General features: G+C 35.2%; 1 protein-coding gene across 6 annotated transcripts in view; it reads right to left on the bottom strand.

The window, feature by feature from the left end:
- The window catches only part of LOC136974439 (serine/threonine-protein kinase WNK-like), a 161850-nt gene that overhangs the window by 101963 nt on the left and 36646 nt on the right, over positions 1-23241 (bottom strand). For all 6 annotated transcript variants that reach the window (XM_067269322.1, XM_067269321.1, XM_067269327.1 and 3 more), the window contains exon 3: positions 3721-3890. In XM_067269322.1, the coding sequence (XP_067125423.1) occupies positions 3721-3890 (170 nt within the window). The remainder of the gene's footprint in view (positions 1-3720; positions 3891-23241) is intronic.

Raw genomic sequence — 23241 nt, 5'->3', positions numbered from 1 at the left:
GTGGTTAAAAGGTAAATCAACAGCATTTAGACACAGACATTTGAAAATCTAGAACTGTTAAACAAAAAATGTTTAAATCTGATCAAATGTTAGTCAGAAGGTCATACTAAATAATTTTAATGTCGACAGATGTCACACTCACAAGGAGAATGTAACTACATGCAAGTCATATAATACTTAGTACTAACATTTATTTGATAGTTAGGTATGTAAATAGCATGTGTTTAAGAGAATATTTTTCTCTATAGTCAATATTTCTATTTTTTCATAAGGAAGTAATACACAGACTATTTGACAAGCAGAGTGAAGATCTAAAGCTGATTAGCAGTGACGTTATTGCCTAACAACAAAACATTTCATTTTAATGCAGTGACGTACTGCTAATCCAACTTTACTACATCTTCACTCTGCTTGTCAAATAGTCCACGTGTTATTACTTTTTATGAAAAAATAGGAATATTCACCACACAAATATCCTTTTAGGTATGTAAATAGCATGTGTTTAACTACCAAATAAATGTAAGTATTACATGACTTGAATGTAGCAGCATTCTTCTTGTCAGTATTCATATAATAAAATCAGTCTTAAAAATTTATACTTACATACAGGATGCAGCAAAGGTCAACCCCATTATTATTATTATTATGTTGGGTTTAGTGAGTTATACTTGGTTGATACCGGTGACTGTGCACTATGATGGACCAGAGTCAAGGCATAGCAACCAAAACAAGACAAAAAATAAATAAGTGTGTCAATGTGTGTGTCTGTATTCAGGAATTTCCTGACAATATGACATGTATTCAATATAGTGGCTTTCTGATGTGTGTGTTTCTGTTAACAATTGTAATGTTCCCTGCTTGGGAAGCCTTAAAGAGAGGAGGCTTCCCAAGCTGGAACAGGGCTTTTAACATACCTATACATACTCATATCCAGCATAAACTAATGTATGGATAAATGTAGTGTAGTAGTGAGTGTCTACATAATTTAGTGTTTTTCCTACCACCTTTGAAGTGTTGATTTGTCCCACACAAAGACCATGAATACCAAAATATTCATGGTCTTTGTGTGGGATCTGTACCAGTATATTTAGTGAGTGTTTCCTGAAATATAGTGAGAGCATATTAACTAAATCTATGTCTATGTTATCAGTGATGGATGAAGAAGTGTCTGTAGTATTATTAGTGGTATTTGTTGCATATGTGTTGTAATCAGTGCTTGTTGCAGGATTATCCTGACAGGTTTAAATGATGTTAAATTCTGTCTGTTGATGTATCTGATCAGCAACCTGTTGTTTGATAAGTTTAAGTGTTATTTGTGGGATAAGGTTGTTGTGTATAATTGTTTTTTTTTTATCTACAACCTTTTCTTCAGTGACAGTAAGATGAGGATATTGTGTGAATCTATGGTGTCGTTTTTGTCTGTACGCTGTCATGTTTGTTTTGAGTTTTGTGATGCTGTAGCATGTACTGTACAGATGATAAACTCGTTCATTTCTGATGTCCATTTCATCCGTTGGCATGGTTTTCCAGCCTTTCTGGTCTGTGGATGCATTGCCACAGAAACACCAGGACTGGGTTGATTCCTCACTTCTGTTGAGGGAATTGCAGTAGCCATGCTTGGGCCTACACCGGTAAATGAAGGGAGACTGTGGCCTATTTTTCAAACGTGAGCCTCTGCCCAACATGGATCTTGTTACCCCAGGCGACGTCTGATCCAATATCACACTTAGAGCTGGTTACTACCATGATAAATATCTCCACAGAATGTGGATGTGGTCACTCTTAGCTTCATTTTTCCCCATAGACTATACTGGCATGGGTGTCCCTACCAGAAGCTTGTGTTCCAGCCAGCATTGCCTATGGATCAGTAAAATTACTGGGTTGAATTGGTTATCGTTTTCTTTTAAACACTTCCTTCTTTACTTATTTAACATATTATCTTTAAATGTTTGAGATACAGTAACAATGGTTTCAAATTCTGATTTGATATTATCTTTTAAATTTTATTTTGTTTTAAAATTGGTTGACAAACCAGATTTAAGGTGATCACATAAGAAACAATCTACAGGAATTAGGTCTGGTGATCTGGGAGGCTATTCAATAGATTTGTGTCATCCCATCAATTTCTGTGAAAATGATTCTTGTAAAAACTTCTAGTGCTTTTATTCCATGGAACAGGGCTTTTAACATACCTATACACACTCATATCCAAAAAGTAATTATAATCATTACTGTAATCTATATCCCAGTAACTACTGTTAAGAACAGCATGAAAATTAACATTGTATTATTTATGCAACAAAACAACTGAAAAGTAAAATTTTATCTAAATCAAAAAACAACAAGAAAAAGTATTAAGCATTATCTTACAATTAGAGTTCGAAATACTGTCAGCTTATACTGGTAGGATCATTCAGTTTGTTCCAAATTCTAATTAGAAGGGTTTTTCTATATTGTGGAAGTGTTGTAGACAGAAAAAGGAAGATAGACAAAATTATAAAGGTGGCCAAAGCTCTGAGATATAAAACAGGCACAATAACAGGAATGATTAGAAACTACAAAATGCGCACAGCAAAGGCTTCTCAGTAAAATCACAAATTTCACATATAACAAAAATACGAAAGGCATCATGAAAGAAATTGCAAACCACAAGAAATGGTTTTGAATGGTTTTGAAAAAAGTTCCAAACCTATATACAATTTTAAGAAATAACAAAGGTAACATTAAAAAAGAAGAAAAAGCAGGAGTCTACAAGATATCTTACGAAAACATACAACTAGGAATCAAGAAAAACTATATTGGTGTTACAACACGAAGTTTGGGAGTCAGGCTTAAAGAACACAAAAATGTCAAGAAAGGATCCAATACTACAGTACTTTCCCAAATGGCACAGACTCAACGCTCTATAGTAAAATGGGATGAAGTTTGTTGACCCTTGCCCTCCCCAACATTAGCAATGAGCACTGAGAAAATTGAAATTTATAGAAGCAAGCTAGAGGATGCATGCATCAATGTAAGGGACACTGCATGGAAATACATAGTTAAAAAGTTTTCCATCAACTCCTAAACTATACCTTAGTTTACAATTTCATGTTTTATAGATATAATTTAATAATTTTCTATTACTGTTTGTTTAAGGTATTACTAGATTTTGGTTTTATTACTATTATATCTGATTTTGTTTTTCCTTTATATTTTTATATTTATACATTTATAATTTTTCTGTTATTTTCTTATTATCTGTTATTTTTTGTATTTAAATTTATGTATTCTATTTTGGAACACCATTGTTTTAATCTGGTTTAACCTGAGAATGGCCTATTGAATAGGCTGAAAATATTAGTTTCGTTTTAATAAATTATCTCAGCAACATAAAGTGTAGTTTGATGATCTAATGTTTATTTGCTGAGTGCGTCTGTTAATTGTAATTAATAAGAATTACGATTGAAAATCAAGAAATAAATTGCATCAATTATAACAAATTTAGAAGATCATCTACTAAATAAAATGCTCTTTTATATACTGGATTAGAAATTTTGAAGATTAGTTATTTATTTAAATGTTATAAGGCAATGTCTCTGGCACAATAAATGCTTTCCTTATTTAACACTGAAAACAATACCAATTAAAACACAAAAAATAGCAAAAGATGCTAAAAAAATATATTAAAATATTTGTCTTAAATAAAGCTCATAAAATAAATAGAAAGCTTTGACATACGTTTTTAATGTTCCTGATGTCATTAATTCAGTTATTAATACTAAGTATTTTCTCTTTGGTGTGTTGACTTCCCAATAATCATAGAATCGAACAATGTTCGGATGCTGTAGACCCTTCAGCATTTCTGCTTCTTCCCTGAATCTCTGTCTTTCAGTTTTGTTTAAACGTTCCTGTAAAAGATTCAGAATTTGGACATAATTATTATCTAAAACAATAAATATTCAAATAAACAAACATTAATTCTCTCTCAAAAACAAGCATTTCAAAAATTATGAGTTGGTCTGAAGCCAAGACAAAAGGTCTCAAAAAATATTTCATCCGGACACATTTTTGCCTCCTATAATCTTTCAAGTACTTGTTTTTGGATTTTAGTCTTATTTTACATGGAATCATTTATAACAAAGCAGTTTTTACAATTAATTGCCATATTAAACCAAACATTAAAGATTAAAATTTATTAATAGTTACTATAAAATTTGTTCAAATAATTCTAAAACAGGTCTCTAATGAAGAATTTATATGATATATTAACCATTATTTAATCCTTAACCGGATGAGGCAAGTCCAATGGATTCCAAAGGTCATTTAAAGTAAAATAAGTATCCTATTTACAAATGCATTAAGAGTTCTTTCACGATTTCCTCATTTCGTTTCTTTTACATCTTTTGTAAAAAAATGTTCTCAAATATTAACTCTGATAAATAAAAAAATATATATTAATTACAGGTACTCCTCACTTTATGACCACTCACACTTACGACCAATCGAGTTTCGACCTGCAATTCGGGGATTCCCCTTTCTCGGCTTGAGTGTCAGCAGTGGCGAATGGTGACGTGCGCATTAAGCGTACTATAATAGGCTAGTAACGTACCATAATAGTCTTTTTATGAATAAATCTGAAGTTTGTTGCATAATTTTTATAATTTTACGACGATCCTATATTCCCAGCACAAGCTCCTCGCTTATCGACAAATTCTCTTAATGACGTAGTCGTCGGAACAAAACTCTGTTGTAAAGTGAGGAGTACCTGTAATTTTATGACATTACCAGACATAAGCGTCCACCGAATTCTAAAGTTAATATGCACATTATACAACGGATGCAATCAGAAGAGGGTTTTAGGGAGTTGAAGATCTCCGTAAAGAGTTATTTTAGCTGATCTAAATGTTTCAGTTTTGAAACTAAAAAGCTAAAATACTTTTGTCTGTTACTTCCAAAATTTTTTAATATATTTTTTTCATTCAAAGATTACATTTTTTATTAAAATGGTTTTGGCTTAATTTATAAATTGCAGCATAAAAATGTTGTTCTTCTAAATCTAAATCTCCTTGAAAATTTTATGGTTGCATCCTATACACGTTTCAACTAGCTTTATTGTTGTCTGCACAAACAATGATACACATAGTCACAAGTAATAGTTAGTCTTAAGCCAAGTAAGTTACAATTTGCAGAGTGGTAAGCTATAAAATATGACTCAACAAGTTTCTGCAATAGAATGAAAATAAAAAATGTAAATAAGGATTTTTAAAAGGAGTTGCAAAACTAGCAAGACAACATATTGAAAGATGAAAATCTGGACTAAACAAAGCAACAATAATAGTAAGCAACCAGTTTAGAGGAATTGCAAGTGCAAATTGATGACATTTATTTAGAACTGCCTACAAAAAAATGTTGCATAGTGTGTCTTTCAAAAAAAAGAAAAAAAAAAGGAAAAATGAAACATCAAACTTGTAATAAATGTAAAAATCATGTATACAATGAACATTCATATCATGTATGCATAGTGTCAAAAATTTTAGATTTTTCTCATCTCTGTAGCTTAGTATAATAGATAAAGTTTTAAAATCAATTCAACTTTGTGTTTATAAACATGTAATAACAAAATGAATAAAACTGTCATTAAATATAATTTTTGTAAATTACACTATATATATATATATACAAGTTTTTGAACATACGCGACATTAACTTGTTATCACTGTGTGACAGTTTGCCTTTCCATTGTTTTCTGTGTGATGTTATCAAACTGTATTGACATAAGTACGTATTTTATGCAATAAATTGTGCGTATTTCTTCATACCTATGGCTATTCCTTTCAAACATCACACAAAATGGGCGTGCATCGCTTTCAGACACTTTTGGGTATACAGGTGACAATTTATCTTATCCGTGTGAACCACATGTCGTTTCGTACTAATTAATTGATGCTCTAAAACTTTCTAAGTGAGAAGTTTGCTCTATCTGTTTTCGTTTTCGATTTGCACTGCCTATCTTCCAAATTTCGCCACTAGGGGGCACTTCTGTCGTTTGCATTAGGTTGGGCATAGTCGCTTTACTATACCGTTACCTCACTTGCATAGCTGTAGCTCTCTCTGTTCGCAAGAATTTTCCGGTTAAAGGGACTTTCCTATGCACCCTATATATACTTTAAAACAATTTATCAACTCTAAAAATTTCTTCCAAAAAATTGTTATAAATATTAAATATAACTAAGAAATTTGAAATATCTTGTATAAATGACAATTAAATATAATTTATTTCAAAGATATTTAAACTATATTATATTCAATAGAATCCCTATTTGTATGCTGATTAAAATTAGAAATATACTAAACAAGCATATTTAAAATCTTTATTATATATAAGCTACAGTTAAACTAATTAACCCCTTAACGACCATTGACCATTAATTTATTTATGGAATTTGGCTTAAGAACAGGTGATTAATCTACTATCTTGTGCTAAGATTAATAATTAGAAATTAAGTTTTGAAATTTAATTAAGTAATTTAAAAATTTTGGAAAAAACAAATTACTTAAGAATGCAGCTTGAACCAACAACAGCTGCTTATAGTGTAGATGCTTAAACAGCTCATAAATAATTCTAATTTTAGATGTGTTTGACTAAAAATATGGCTCTAGAACCTTGAATATTTTGACATATTATTGACCTTTAATTTTTACAGAACTTAATATGACAGATTTCAGAAACAATGGATCAAAGTCACTTGTTCTAAGGCTTCTGTTAGGGTAAAAATATAGCATTTGAGAATATCAGACTGCAACTGTTAGTGAGCAGAATGTCCACTAGCCAACATGTTGACAGTTATTGTGCATATCCTTGCTTGAAACGTGGTATTTGTTTCCTTCATATTTACCATAATATAGGCTGTTTTTATCTCTTATCCTATCTCATATAAAGTTTATTTCCTATTTGACTATGACATTATTAATGAGCCAAACAATTGCTGGATTAAATCAGGCAACTTTACCACTATTATTTTTAAATTATAAATAATTAATTTAATTATAATTATTAAATTTAATAAGAAATGGCACCTAATGCCTACCTCTAATACCAAATTATTTAGAATTTAATTAAAAATAATAGCGGTAAAGTAGCACGACCTTTGTTAGCATGAATGTTGATTATTTGTTGGCAAAAGAAGGAAAATACTTTATGGATGGAAACATTGTTACAGAATATATGATAGAGAGTTGTGCCCAGAAAAGTCGAATCTTTACAAAATAATCAGTCTTTCCCATAATACTGTTGCTCGTGAACTTGACGATATTGGAAACAGTATTCTCCACCAGATTATTGGTAAAGCATAGCATTTCACTTGGTATTCTCTTGCAATGGATGAATCAACCGATGTTAGTGACACCTCACAACTTTTAGTTTTTGTTTGTGGAGTTGACGACAAACTTAATGTCACACAAGAATTAGCCTCCGTTAACAGCATGCACAGCACAACAACTGGAGAAGATATCTACAAAGAATTACAAGAAACGTTGACAAAGTATAACTTGGACTTGAATCGACTCCAAGGTGTGATAATTGATGGAGGAAGAAACATGTCTGGTGCAAACATCGGTGTGGTTAGGCAAATTAGAAAAGCTTGTGAAGGTGCAGGAACATTGGTACCAATTTTTCTGCACTGTATTATCCATCAATAAGCACTATGTGTAAAACATGTCGATATGAGCTGCATTTTGAAACCAGTTGTTTCTGTAGTAAATTTTATTTGATCACATGCACTCAACCATCGCCAATTTCAACCTTTTCTTGAACAAACTGAATCCGAGTTCATTGACTTGTCGTATTATACTGCAGTTCGATGGCTTAGCTGTGGAAAAGTGCTATTGCATTTCTTTAATTTCAGATGTGGTAGCTGTTATGTACGTAATGTGAATGTATGTCTTTTTAACCCAAATAAAGATAAATAAATCCAGTAGACTTCCTCACAGCAATCAGGTTAGATACTCCTTTATTGAAATTTCAATAAAGGAAGTATCTGAAATCAAAGTTCAGAGCAAATTTATCGGATGATCATTTGCAATCATTGCTTATAATTGGTGTTTCAGATTTTAATCCCAACTTTAAAAAAATTCTTCAGCAAAAAACACAGTTCCATCATTCCCATTAAAAGTTGCATGAAATAATTTTATAATTATGTATAATTTAGCCATGTTTGTTTAGTATTGATGTATCTGTAATTAACTGTTAAAAATAAAATTCAATGCTGCCTTAGTCATAATGAGATTTTTTAATTCACATATTCTTGCAAATATATTTAAATCCCAATCTGGCCCTTGCGGCAAAAAGTTTGGACACCCGTTTTAAAGTTAGAAATGACATATTGATCTATTGGCTAAATCAGCATTAATAAAAAAAATGGATAACGGAATTTATAAAAAACAGACTCAATGTTAAAAATAACAGTGCGAATATTACATATACGTCATTTCCCTATATTAAAGGCACATATGAAAAATATAGAAATGTATTCAGAAAAAATGGTATTATACTAGCAGCCAAACTAAAAAATAAAATTAGAAACAACATCAATACCAATAAAATTAAAAATAACGCAAAACTAGACGAAACAGGAGTGGTATACAAAATAAAATGTACATGCAAAAAACCAGCAATATACATAGGAGAAACAGGAAGGCAACTCAAAACCAGAATAAAAGAACACGAATCAGCAATCAGACTCAAATATAACCAATCACCATGGACTAATCACTGCAGCAAATTTAAATGTATACAATCAATATCAAAGTGTAAAAGAGAAGGACAATTATTTACGAAAATTCAAAGAACACTTTGCAATAGTTAATAAAAACAACACCATAAACTTAAACAATGGCATGGAGATTGACAAAGCATGGGAGGAAATGGGAGGAACTAAAAAAGCAAGTAAACTGACAGAAAGACTGTTAGAAATGCCTTAGGGAACAAAACACCAACACCTCGTAACTGAATGTCTAAATGTAAAAAAAAGGTTAGTTCACTATAATGTTAATAATAATATAATTTGTAATAACTTCGTGTAACCTGTTAAAAAAAAAATTCCAATAATTAGTGTAATAAATGTGTTTTCTACCACTTATAGAAATGTAACACCTGATGAGGGGTGCAAGTTAGACGAAAAGATTGCACCCGAAATACATAGTAAAATAAAGAATAACGAAGATAAAACCCAGTAGTCTTTGTCTCTGATGAAATGCGTTCCAGATAAAATAACAACGATTGAACTTATCGTTCTTAACTGTGAAGTTTCGTCAATTATTTTTAAGAAAGAAAGATCTTTTTTAAAAAAATTGAATTTTAAATAACACAGTGTTTATTAATTAATTTGATTTAAATCGAATTGTGACAGGTACTGAAACCAGTAGTAGTATTTTACCCTGTATAATCATTGAAATCTAATTTGAATAACATCATTGATGGTTCATGCTGTGCATTTTAATGATACAAGATTAATCTCGGCATCACTACCGAATGTCAGTCGTATTGTCAATTGGTCAGGCTGTCGACTTTGTTTAACATTGAAAGTTGACAATCAGTGGCCAGCTCTGCCGAGTAGCTTATTCGGAAACTGAGTTATTGTACAGCAACAAAAGCAAACATGGCGTTCAAAATTTTGTTCATAAACAGGGGTGTTCGTAACCTGAGGTTTGATATAGCAAAATAGTAGCTATTAAGAATATTACATATTTTATTTTTATGTTTTTATGTTTTTTGTATTTTAAATTATATATATTCAAACAAAAACAAAATACAAAAAAATATGTTATCTGATGTAAATTAATTAAATTATGAAAGACAAAAAAATGTTGGTGTCACATGATAAATTAAAAACTAACTTTTATACTCATTTCCTAAAGATCCACAAATTGTCACTGACAATATGCTGTTCGATTATCAAATCCAGAATTGGCCTGAGGAAGAGCCCAGGAGGGGCAATGAAAACGTTCGCCATTTAGAAAAATAGTTCGCACCGGTTATCGGTTTTAGAAGGTATTTAAATTTTTTTCTGTTGTCACTGACAGTTGGTATTTTTTCATTGTTGACAATTTAAGTTAAATAACTTTATTTCTTTGTAATAGAGAAATTAATTAGCAATAAAAACACTTATATTGGATATTTAACAATATAACAGTTCTTTATTTTTATAGATATTGCCTTCTATTAATATCTACAACCAGACCCTATCACAAGACGACCAGCTGAGCCATTTGGCCTGGATCACACATTAAAAAAGACCTCAAAAACATTTGTTACATATTACACAGTCAGCATTTTTTTGTATATTAGTTAAAATAGCTTTTTTTTTTTTTTTTGGGCCAAATTTTATTATTTAAAATATATAATACAATACTCTGTAGCTCATCTTTGACTGCATGACTTATCAATACCCAACTCGTACCACCTTATATAAGCAGCCTTGTTTAAAAGAATCTAACTAACGTTTTCGATCGTGTTTAACGACCTTCTTCAGGTTAGAACATCGAAAAAATCGAACATAAGAACGTTTAGCAGTAACGACCGCTCGTTTGGAACGTTTTAAGAAGAGCATTTAAATAGGATGGCATGCGCCATCTCTACGTCGATGAGTATTAAATAATACGATACAGGAGAATAATGTAAAGATAGATAACAAACAGTGAACAATAATAATAAAAATATATGCCTCGTGGGGATATTGAAAATAAAATACTAACAGAATATGGTGCGTGCTGAACATCTCATATACCGAGGGAAGGGTAGGGGCTGTGCGGAGACTGACCGGCGGGTTCAGCGTAAGCTTCTGCAAATCCGCCTTTCTGGCGTTTACGTGTCGCCTGAGCGCCAGGCCGTAGATATTTTACTAGCCTCTCGGAAGTTTATGGATTGCCCTTTCTGGCTAGCTTTGTAGATATGCCATGCCTCTGTATACCGTAGGTGCTTTATGTTACGAACTGTTTGTATTAGTCTTGCTTGGGCCCATTCGGCTTGGACTTCCTGGGGATCTGCTAGGACATAAGTCGCCAGCGCTGTGCAAGGCTGTTCGTTTCTTATGTTTCTCTGATGTTCCGCTAGCCTTTCCTTGAGTGATCTTCTGGTGGCACCAATGTAAAATAATTTATTCTGCCTCCGTGCGTCCGTAATCGGGATTTTGTAAACTCTCGGGAGGGAATTAGTGTCCGGGGGGTCTTTATCAGCTCTTAATAGTTGGTATATAGTGGGACTCCTTTTGTATATTATTCTTTTGTTTGTAGCATTTCCTATGCGTCTATATATGCCGCTCAGTGCCGCTCTATAGTCCATCAACGTAAACTCCTCTGTGTTTAGGAGGTTTCTCTTCTTAGTGTGTGTCGTGGTGAGGCTAGTGATGGCTTTGTGACTGATCCCGTGCTTCTTAGCTAGCTTCATGATGTAATTCATCTCCTTATTTTCGTCTTGGGTGCTACTGCAGTGTGTGTGTGCTCGAGCGGCGAGCGCTCTGAATGCTGCGAGTTTATACGCTGGCGGGTCGTGCGAGTTCCATGGGATGAATATCGGGTTGTAAGTGGGCTTTCTGTATACTTTAGTGTGGAAAACTCCTTGGCTATCCAGCTGTATAGATAAATCTAGGAAATGTATAAATTTATCATTTTCTTGTTCGAGTTCGATCTCGAGGCCGAATTTGTTTTCGTCTATGTCCGTTATGAATTGGAGTATGTTGGGTTTTACTTTCCAGAAAACCACTACGTCATCGACGTACCTAGCGTAAATTAGGATTTGCGAAGCATATTTAGGCAGGAGTGCATTCTCCATCGTTCTTAAGACCATCTCGCATAATGTACCTGCCAGGGGGCTACCCATGGCTACACCTTTCTGTTGCGTGTAGGTGACGCCTTTAAAGCTAAAGATGGATGAGAATGTGGTTAAGTGCGTCATCTCTAGTATATGTTTTCTTTTCTTTTCTGGGGACTTGATCACGCTTAAGAGGAAGTCTCTTAGGTGGCAGAAACATGGTTCCAGCTTGACGGAGAGATATAAATAGTATGGTTTATCTGCTTTTTAGGGTGAGTATCTTGGTGCTTTCTTATCCATTCTATTTTATTCAGCAGATAAACCATACTATTATATGCTGGGATGATATCACACTTCCTACGTACCTGAAAGAAGCTTGTAAATACGGCCCTAAATACGCACCGAAACTGATACTCACACTAGATAAAATCATGCCGGAAATCGAGCAAGCATTAGAAGGACTCAGCGAGATTAAGAAAGAAACGTTCAGATGGGAAACCGCACTCAAAATCAAGCATGCAAATAGTATAAAAGACAACGACCCCACATGGCAGTATATCAAGAAAAGTAAAGAGTGGCTGAAAGCTAACAACATCGTGCTAACAAGGGCAGACAAATCAAAAGACTTAGTGGTCATGAATAGGAGCACTTATGATGACCTTATGTTAAAGTATCTACATGACACGCAGTGTATTACAACCCACCCAAGCGCACTAGAGAAGCTGCAAGCAAGGATTAAAAGATTTGCATGCACACCGCTTGCTAAAGAACTGGGTATGGCTAATATCGTCGTCCACTCTCCCTCGACACCAAGGCTATTTGGATTTGCTAAAACCCATAAAGAAGATAAGGCATTAAGGCCAGTGGTAGATAAAGGGAGCGCACCCACAATTTTACTAGAAAGATTGGTTAACGGCTTCGTTAATAAATATTTACCCCAGAGTCCGTACAGCATAAAACAACCCATAGACCTCCTACAAAGAATGGCTAGCATGAATCCGCAAGAAGTTAAATATATGACCGTATTGGACTTCAAGGCTTTATATCCCTCCGTCAAGCTGGAACCATGTTTCTGCCACCTAAGAGACTTCCTCTTAAGCGTGATCAAGTCCCCAGAAAAGAAAAGAAAACATATACTAGAGATGACGCACTTAACCACATTCTCATCCATCTTTAGCTTTAAAGGCGTCACCTACACGCAACAGAAAGGTGTAGCCATGGGTAGCCCCCTGGCAGGTACATTATGCGAGATGATCTTAAGAACGATGGAGAATGCACTCCTGCCTAAATATGCTTCGCAAATCCTAATTTACGCTAGGTACGTCGATGACGTAGTGGTTTTCTGGAAAGTAAAACCCAACATACTCCAATTCATAACGGACATAGACGAAAACAAATTCGGCCTCGAGATCGAACTCGAACAAGAAAATGATAAATTTATACATTTCCTAGATTTATCTATACAGCTGGATAGCCAAGGAGTTTTCCACACTAAAGTATACAGAAAGCCCACTTACAACCCGATATTCATCCCATGGAACTCGCACGACCCGCCAGCGTATAAACTCGCAGCATTCAGAGCGCTCGCCGCTCGAGCACACACACACTGCAGTAGCACCCAAGACGAAAATAAGGAGATGAATTACATCATGAAGCTAGCTAAGAAGCACGGGATCAGTCACAAAGCCATCACTAGCCTCACCACGACACACACTAAGAAGAGAAACCTCCTAAACACAGAGGAGTTTACGTTGATGGACTATAGAGCGGCACTGAGCGGCATATATAGACGCATAGGAAATGCTACAAACAAAAGAATAATATACAAAAGGAGTCCCACTATATACCAACTATTAAGAGCTGATAAAGACCCCCCGGACACTAATTCCCTCCCGAGAGTTTACAAAATCCCGATTACGGACGCACGGAGGCAGAATAAATTATTTTACATTGGTGCCACCAGAAGATCACTCAAGGAAAGGCTAGCGGAACATCAGAGAAACATAAGAAACGAACAGCCTTGCACAGCGCTGGCGACTTATGTCCTAGCAGATCCCCAGGAAGTCCAAGCCGAATGGGCCCAAGCAAGACTAATACAAACAGTTCGTAACATAAAGCACCTACGGTATACAGAGGCATGGCATATCTACAAAGCTAGCCAGAAAGGGCAATCCATAAACTTCCGAGAGGCTAGTAAAATATCTACGGCCTGGCGCTCAGGCGACACGTAAACGCCAGAAAGGCGGATTTGCAGAAGCTTACGCTGAACCCGCCGGTCAGTCTCCGCACAGCCCCTACCCTTCCCTCGGTATATGAGATGTTCAGCACGCACCATATTCTGTTAGTATTTTATTTTCAATATCCCCACGAGGCATATATTTTTATTATTATTGTTCACTGTTTGTTATCTATCTTTACATTATTCTCCTGTATCGTATTATTTAATACTCATCGACGTAGAGATGGCGCATGCCATCCTATTTAAATGCTCTTCTTAAAACGTTCCAAACGAGCGGTCGTTACTGCTAAACGTTCTTATGTTCGATTTTTTCGATGTTCTAACCTGAAGAAGGTCGTTAAACACGATCGAAAACGTTAGTTAGATTCTTTTAAACAAGGCTGCTTATATAAGGTGGTACGAGTTGGGTATTGACAATACTCTGTTTTTTATGTACTAAAAGCCTCAAAATAGCCCAAATCTCTCTTAATCTCGAAGTATCTATACATAGAATCTTCATGCAAATATAAATTATGTTTCCATGCAAATATAAATTATGCGTCTACCATGGTCGTTACAGGTAACGGGGAATCAGGGTTCGATTCCGGAGAGGGAGCCTGAGAAACGGCTACCACATCCAAGGTTGTAATCAGGGAGTCGGCGTTGAGCAGGCACGTAGGTACATGACATGTGCTCCTGCTTTCGATCGTTTTTTTCGGCAGCGATTTTGATTTACGGGCGGAACATATATATCGTTCGACTTGTCTCAACGAGAGCCTTCATCTGATATGTGTTTTATGTGTCGTGCCATTTATAAGGAACTATAACAAAGACATTTTAGTAGGCTTTGGGCTTATTGCGGGCTTCGTGTGTAGGAGTAAGGATTTTCGCCGGCACGGGAGCTTAGTGGACTATATCGTAAGTGATCTTATCAAATGTTATATGAATCAAGCACTTTTGTACGGTGCTATACGCTTCATCTAGGAGTACCAGAACAAAGACCATTGTTCTCTTAGAACCACGTGGTCGCATTCTTCGCTTCTACTGTGAAGGCCCTTCTGTGTGGGGTATTACTGGGATCATCATCTGAAGCTCTATACACTGTACTATTACTGTACATTTATAAACTGTTTTCGTGCTGTTACGCCAGCAAACCTACTCGGCCATAATTGTGTTAAATCACGAGCCTCGTATTGTCGCGATCGAGCTCAACTGTAGCTTGTTGGCTGTGTACATTGTCACGACTGTTTATATTATTTTTCGTGAAAGTCGAGCCATTTTTTACGGCGCAATAAGGGTAACTGTTGTAGCGGAAGGACAAAGCCAGTTGTCTCAGTACACGTGGCTCATTAGCTGATCGGCGTATCTATTTTCCTTTCGGCGTCGTCCAGCTGTCCGTCTTTATCTAGCCGTCCGCGCTGCCAAGCCATTTGGCGAAACTCTAGTTCAAGCATTTTTTCTGGATCTTTCTTGACATCCCAATTGTCTGCTCATTCGGTTAAGAAGTTTTGCTGATTTGTGTTAACATGGCTGAGTCTCAAGATATCCTCATGGGGCTAGGAGAGGAAATAAAGAAGAAGCTGTCCATCATCAAAGAATGTTTAGAGGCAACCCGCAACATGCGGACGGATCTCAAAGATAAAGCCATACAGAGTCTGGCTGGTGTGGGCAGTCTGATGCAGGAGCTCGAGAAAAGCTTTAATAATGTCATCAATCAGCAAAAACTCCACATTGACTCCCTCCAGCAACCTGTTAATAATGGCGACGGTTTGGGGAATTTAAGTCCCACAAGAAACAAGTGTACTTATGCGGACGTTGTGAGGAGGCCCTCACGTCCTGCTAACGATAAAGTTGTACTGGTTTATCCAGATGAGAATGCTGACAGCGAGGAGATTATTGGAAAAATTGAGAAGGAGGTGGACATCACCAATTTGGGCATAGGTGTAGCGGGTGTCCGCAAAATCAAAAAAGGGTTTGCTATAAACTGCAACAATAAAGAAGGAGCAGTTAAGTTGCTAAACACTCTAAAGAGCAGGGGAGATGTAAAAGTAAGAGCTCCCAGTCTAAGGGACCCAAGGATTATTATCCCAGGGGTTTCTTGGGGGATCAGTGAAGAGAAGATGAAAGAATACATCCTAAAACAAAATGCTCACATGCTCACTGAGAACCATATTAAACACGTCTTCTTCCTGGGCAGAGAAGAGAGGGGTATTCGGTCGTGGGTGTTTGTCATCACCCCTGAGCTCAGGAGGATGTTTGTGGAGGCGGGTGACACTCTATACATGGGCTGGAGGAAGAGAAAAGTATATACTTTTCACTACTACAAAAGATGTGGCAAGTGTTGGGAATACGGACATACTACTAAAATGTGCCACAATGAACTTCGCTGTACTGAATGTGCAGAAGCAAATCATTGCTCAAGAGAATGTAACGTGGAACCTCACGAAATGCTGTGTATTAACTGCCTGCGTTATAATAAGAGGTGCAGCCAGGATGCGGACCGTGTGGATCCCAGGCATGGGGCCCGTAGCTATCGCTGCCCTGTGTTAAACTACTACATTAAACTAAGTACTGACAGCACTAAGCAATAATGGAGCTAAAAATAGTGCAGATTAACCTCGATCACTGCTCTACTGCTGTAGATCACTTAATTAAGTTTGCTTTGGACCACAAGATCGATATAGCATTGATTCAAGATCCGTACGCTTCTTCTCGGATACTGGGTATTCCGGGGTGGATCAATTGCTATAGCCTTGGTTTGGCCTCTGCTGTGCTGGTTTTTAATAAAAGCATCTCGTCCTCTCTTATCGAGGAGCTATCGAATGAGTTTTCTAGCACTGTTTTAATTAGTACGAATACTTCTAAATTTATTGTAAACTCTACTTATTTAAAACCATCTGGTGATATTGATGAACAGATTCTGGCCATTCATAGGCTTTTCTCTGCCTTTAAATTTCCTTACGTGATTGGTACTGATGCAAATGGTAGGTCGCCTGTCTGGTTTGACAGACTTCAAAATCCGAGAGGGGTGAGAATACTAGAACTAATATACGATTTAGATTTAGTCATTCATAATTTAGGGGGACCGCCTACATTCTCTTCCCACCAGGGAGAAAGCTATATTGATTTGACCTTAACTAAAGGTAGCATTAATATCAAAAATTGGAGAGTCTCGCTTGCTGAATCACTTTCAGGCCATAGGTATATTTTATTTGACGTTGAATTATGTACAGCTAGGACTCAAGAAACTAGCAAGCCTTTTAGTAAAAACTACAATGTCCATAGAGCTGACTGGAGCAGTTTTAGCGGAACATTCTCTGAAGATATTCCAGAGATTAATAATTTAATTCATCATAATCATCCGGTGGAATACATTATTCAAAAATACATAGAAATTATTCAAAAAGCTGCTGACAAAAGTATTCCACTCAAAAAATGGTATAGGCACTCTGTTCCCTGGTGGAGTCATGAATTGACGGTCTCCAGAGCAAGTGTTAATAGGTTAAGGCGTAGGTTTCAGCGATCTTGTGGTCCAGATCGTACAGATTTTAAGAAGCGTTATCTAGAAGCTAGGCGAAGCTATCAAAATTTAATTAAGTCTTCAAAAACTGAATCCTGGAAGAGATTCTGTACAGACAAGGGCAACATAGATCCATGGGGTCACGTTTATAAATTATTAAAGAAGAGTTTTATTACTAGTTCTTCCAATTTAACTATCAAAAATGTTCAAGGCAAGACTCTGTACGATGACAGAGAAATTGCCAATATGCTCTTAAATCATTTCTTTCATATGGATAATACTGATAATGATAGTGATTCTCACAGTGATATAAGGAACTGTATTCAGCAACCTTACCATATGGGCGATGATCTGCCCTTTGTTCATTCAGAAATTAAAGAGGTCATTCTGGCTCAAAAGAATAAGAAGGCGCCTGGTCAGGATGGGTTGAATGCGGAGATCATAAAAAATGCCTTTAACACCTCGCCCAACTCCCTTGTTAATATTTACAATATGTGTTTAGCTGTTGGTGTTTACCCCACAGCATGGAAGCATGCAGTGGTGAAACTCATTCCGAAGCCTGGCAAAATTCTGGATAATCCGAAATCCTTTAGGCCAATTAGTTTGCTCCCTGTATTAGGTAAAATTTTAGAAAAATTAATGATCAATAGGATAAATTACCACTTAAATCTTAAAAAATTCCTAAATAAAAACCAATTTGGCTTCACTCCTCAGATGAGTACTGTTGACCCCCTGATTAAAGTTAGGGATATTATGCAGCATGCCTTAAGTAACAAAAAAATATGCATTGTTATCTCTCTGGACATTTCCTCAGCATTTGACACCGCCTGGCCCATCTTCATTCTACGCGAACTTCGGACTGCCGAAGTACCAAAGAATCTGTACGATCTCGTGGTTAGTTACTTTCAGGACAGGAAGGTATCTTTAAGGTATAATACTGTAGTATCCACTAGGGATGTTTCGCTGGGTGTTCCTCAGGGTTCTGCTTCTGGCCCAGCTTTGTGGAATATTTTAATGAACACTGTTTTTAGAATCAAGCTTTCCGCCGGTAGTGAGCTCTTTGCCTTTGCCGACGACCTGCTTGTGACGGTGACTGACAAAAATATTTATTCTCTTAAAAAGAAAGCTAGTTCCATACTAGCCAGTCTTCAAAATTGGGCTAATGATACTAAATTAAATTTTAATACTGACAAGACTAAATTACTATTTGTAACGAGGAAGCGTAAGATTAGTAAACCACCTTTGACTTTAAATGGGAAGGTCTTGGAGTATGTAAATTCAATTAAATACCTGGGGGTTACATTTACATGACAAGCTTAGCTGGTCGCCCCATATCCGTGTGCAGTTGGGGAAGGCTGAGAAACTGCTACACATGCAAAGGCGTCGCCAGAGGGGGGCAGAGGGGCAGTTGCCCCTACCTAGACATGCGAAAAAAATTATTTAAATGCTAAGTCATTTATTGCCTCATTTATAATTCCCGCGCGAAAAACCCAAGAAGATTATGTTTTAATTAAAATAATCTTCTTAAGCTTCTTAAAATTTATAAATCGTTTTTATTTTACCTACATACAATTCATATCCCCTATCAATTTATATCATCTTGCCCCCCCCTGGCCCATTGGCTGGCGACGCCCTTGTACACATGTTTAATAGAATTGCGACCCTACGTTGGGGACTTGCTTCTAAGACTTTAGATGTTATTTACGAGGGTGCTGTACTACCGTATCTGGGATATGCTGTAGGCGTTTGGGGGGACGCTCTCAAGTACCAAAAGAATAGGGATATGCTTTTAAAGTTTCAACGGCGTATTTGTATTAAAATAATTAAGGGATATAGGACTATTTCAAGAGAAACTGCTTTACTTTTAGCTAACAAATTACCATTGGATCTTCTGCTTAGAGAGCATTATGATTATTTTAACATTAAGAGGGAAGGTACATTGCACCTTAATAATTATTGTGTTCAGTATGCTATCCATGCTGGTGTGGAGCAGCTTCCTCACCCTGCATATTCACATGAAGGTGCATTGATCGATTATGCTGACCACCATCCGCTTAAGATATTCACTGATGGGTCGAAGTCCAAGCGCGGCACGGGGGCAGCTGTGGCTTTCCTGTCTGGCATGCAAGTTTTGCATTGTTTAGACTTTAAGTTACATCAGGATTGTTCCATTGTTCAGGCTGAAATTTTAGCTGTCTGGCATGCTTTAAATTACATAATTAAAAACAAGCTGAACCAGGTGTTACTTTGCATTGATTCGCAGACTGCATTGGCTTGTTTAAAAAAGCCTAAGATATCCACCAAGCTTAGTTTAGACATCTACAACTTATTCAAAAAGTGCATCGCCTTGTACAACACTAAGGCCTCTTGGATTAAGGCACACTCTGCTTGCCCTGGGAATGCCTTGGCTGACCTCCTGGCTACTAGTGCACATTTAAATAGTAATATAGACTATTCTATTCTTCCTTTAGGGCATGCTAAGCATATTCTACGGCAGAGTTCAATTCAGCTGTGGGACTCCAGATGGCAAACAGACACAAATGGTGCTGTTACGCATAGCTTCTTTCCGACTGTCAGTCACAGGATTAAAATTAATTGGGATCATCATGACCATTTCACTACGACTTTATTAACGCAGCATGGTAAACTAAATAGCTATCTTTACAGGTTCAAGATCATAAATAACCCAAATTGTAACTGTGGTTGCCAGGTTTCGGACACTATTGAGCATATCTTGTATGACTGTAGCCTTTTTGATATCTGTCGAAGAAAATTGATCACCTTCCTATACGACCGGCTGCAGGTCTGGCCGGCTCCTCTCCACGCTTTAGTAGAGGACACTGAGGGTTTTAACTTACTAAAAGATTGCTTTATTCAGTGTGCTAGTCATTACGGTCCCCAATAAAACTCTTTCTGCTGGCTGCGGCTTACTGTCACTGTTCCTGGCTGGGCTATTTAGTGCTTCTACTGGGTCTATCTTGGTATTATATGTTTTTGTATAGTTGTTTTATTTAGATGTATGTATTTGTTTCTAGTTTTTGTGTGTGTTTTTGTGGGTGTCGTATGCTCTGTTCCAACTCTAATATTGGAATAGGGTATGTTGCTTCACCCGCTGTCCCTTCTTTGTGCCATCATATTATTCTCATGTGCCAACTATGCCTAGGCTTCCCTGGGCCTCTTAGTGCTCTCTGAGCGGAAAGAGGTCTTTTCTGCATTATTAAATAAAAAAAAAAACCTATTCTAATAAATTACGCCTATTCTAATATTTTGGTTGGCAATAATTATGGTAATTTATTAGAATAGGTTAGGTTAGGTTAGTACGTGCATCCCCACTGTTTCAGAGACGAGCCGCCATCTTGGCTACCTAAGATAACATTAACCCAAAATTGTTAACTTTAAATTTATATGTGGTTTGATTATAGAATGAAATATATTAATGATGGCCAGTTATGCATCTGAAAATGTTTTCTAATATTAAATTCTTTCTGCTGGTTTTAAAAATTTGTATTTTGTATTATTACTGACAATAAGTTGTTTATCAAAAGGACTTGTTAATAAATTACAACAGGTTGTAAAATTTCGGCTTAAGTTATCATTTCTCATTTCTTTCTCTATTAAAGAAAAACTTCAAAAGCATAAATTTGACTACATAATGAATTTTTAGACAGAATTATCTAAAAAATAAATAACAATTAAATAAAGATTTATTTTGTACTATTAACTATATGTATACACATATAACTTCATATAGACATTTCATTCATTTAAAATTATTTTTGAAATATTTAAAAGTTTTTCTGACACAAATTAAAAGAATCTAAAATTAAAAGAACAAAGCTTATACACTTAATTAAAAAAACCCTATAGGCCAAGGTCATGTAATATTTTTACAAGTACACGGACTAGTGCTCTACTTTAACTCCACCTTGTAGTATTAATCAATTGCAAAGAAATGATGAAACCTTTTATAATTAATAAATTTAAATCTTCATATTTTCGTATTAATTTGCTTATTAAAATATTAAAAATTTGCAAATTCTTATTTATTTTCAATCTATATTAGAAGCTTTCAATATATATATATATATGATGAGAATAAAGACAAACTATAGTTGTACTAGATATATATTCAAATAATATCTAACTAGGTATAAATTCAATGTACAATTCAAGCTAGACAATGTAGAAATATGTATATAAAATATATTGATTATTATATGGCTAACATATAATAATCAATAGCATTAAACTTATTAAAGATAAGGAATATTTTATTCTATACCTAAAAATAGCATATACATGCACATCACATATGTATGTTAGTGGATACCCCTGTGATATTGCAAATATTAGCTAGTAATCTTCTATGATTAATACAGAATAAACAAGTTGGTAAGCAATATTAAATAACTGATTTGTACAGATGACATATTTTCTTCTGCTGTTGTTTTAGTACTTTTTTTTAATTTTTTGCTAATTTAAAAATGTGCTAAAACATTCATACTAAGAAATAAACAAACATCAAATCCTCTTAAAATAAAATAAACATTTTATTTTAAAAATAAAGCATTTTGCATGCTTTTTATCTATTTAAATTAATAGAGAAATTAAATTAAATATCTTCATTAAGGACTGGTTACACAAGTTATCATTTATACTACAGATTAATTATCTGTGGAATAAATTTAACCTTGTCACTAATCTAAAGAATAAGCCACACTTGTTGCATGAGTTTCTTTCCCTTAGCAGAGAGCTATCAGCCAGTAAGCCAGGAAAAAATTCTTACTGTGCAGTTATGTTACCAAGAGAAATGGTAAACAAGATGGAGGAATAAAAAACAAATGACAAAAAGCATGGAATAAATCAAAGTGTATTCAAAAATATATATTAATACAGTATTTCCCAAAGTAAGCTCTGCAAATTTTTTAAAACATTTTTAAAGTTAACGAATCAAATAAACACTGCTCATTTCAAGTGCATTGAATCTTGGCCACACCTCTTGGCCAAAGTGCGAAATTGCCAGACAATTTGGGAACTTGGCTGAATTTTGGTCTTTCCATAGTGAACACGTGACATTCTATTATCCAATCAAAAGTAACAATCTAATGAACCTGTTATTTAGAAAATGTTATCACTCATCTAATTAACATACGTAACTACAATTCATCTTTGTTTTATCGTTGTAGAATTAAAAGGACTTGCTATTTCGTCCAAAAAAAAAAAAAAAAAAGCCTGGGGGAGAGTGTAAGAGTAAAATTGGTCAGGTAAATTCTAGATCTAAAAGAATAAGAACTAAGAGCCCTGAAGACTATGAAGTCTGACTTGAGTAACATCAAGTAAGAATGGCTTTGTCAAGGGCTGCTTAAACAACGTCAAGCCCGACTCGAAGCTTTTCTCAATTCTTCAATCTCTACTTTCCCATAAAAAATATATTCTGTCATGCTTGATGAGAGAATTTCTAGTATACATATAAATTGAATATTGTAGGAAACTACAATATTGATTTGTTAAAAATTAATGATATAGAAACTAAAGATTTAATAAATCTATCAAAATATTTTATAATAATTGCCAATCTGCAATCACTTATAAGATTTTGCAATGCATCCCTCTTTTTTCTAGAGTTTGCCCTAATAAATTTGAGGAACATGAAGTTTGTGAGATATGACAATCTAATTTCTGACTACATATTCATTACACTCTTTATTCCTGATG

This window comes from Centruroides vittatus, unplaced genomic scaffold (genome assembly GCF_030686945.1).
Source record: "Centruroides vittatus isolate TY-2023 unplaced genomic scaffold, ASM3068694v2 contig_349, whole genome shotgun sequence".
In the NCBI taxonomy this organism is placed as follows: Eukaryota; Metazoa; Arthropoda; class Arachnida; order Scorpiones; family Buthidae; genus Centruroides; species Centruroides vittatus.
Note: the sequence above shows the minus strand (reverse complement) of the source record. Positions and strands in the feature narration are given on the sequence as shown.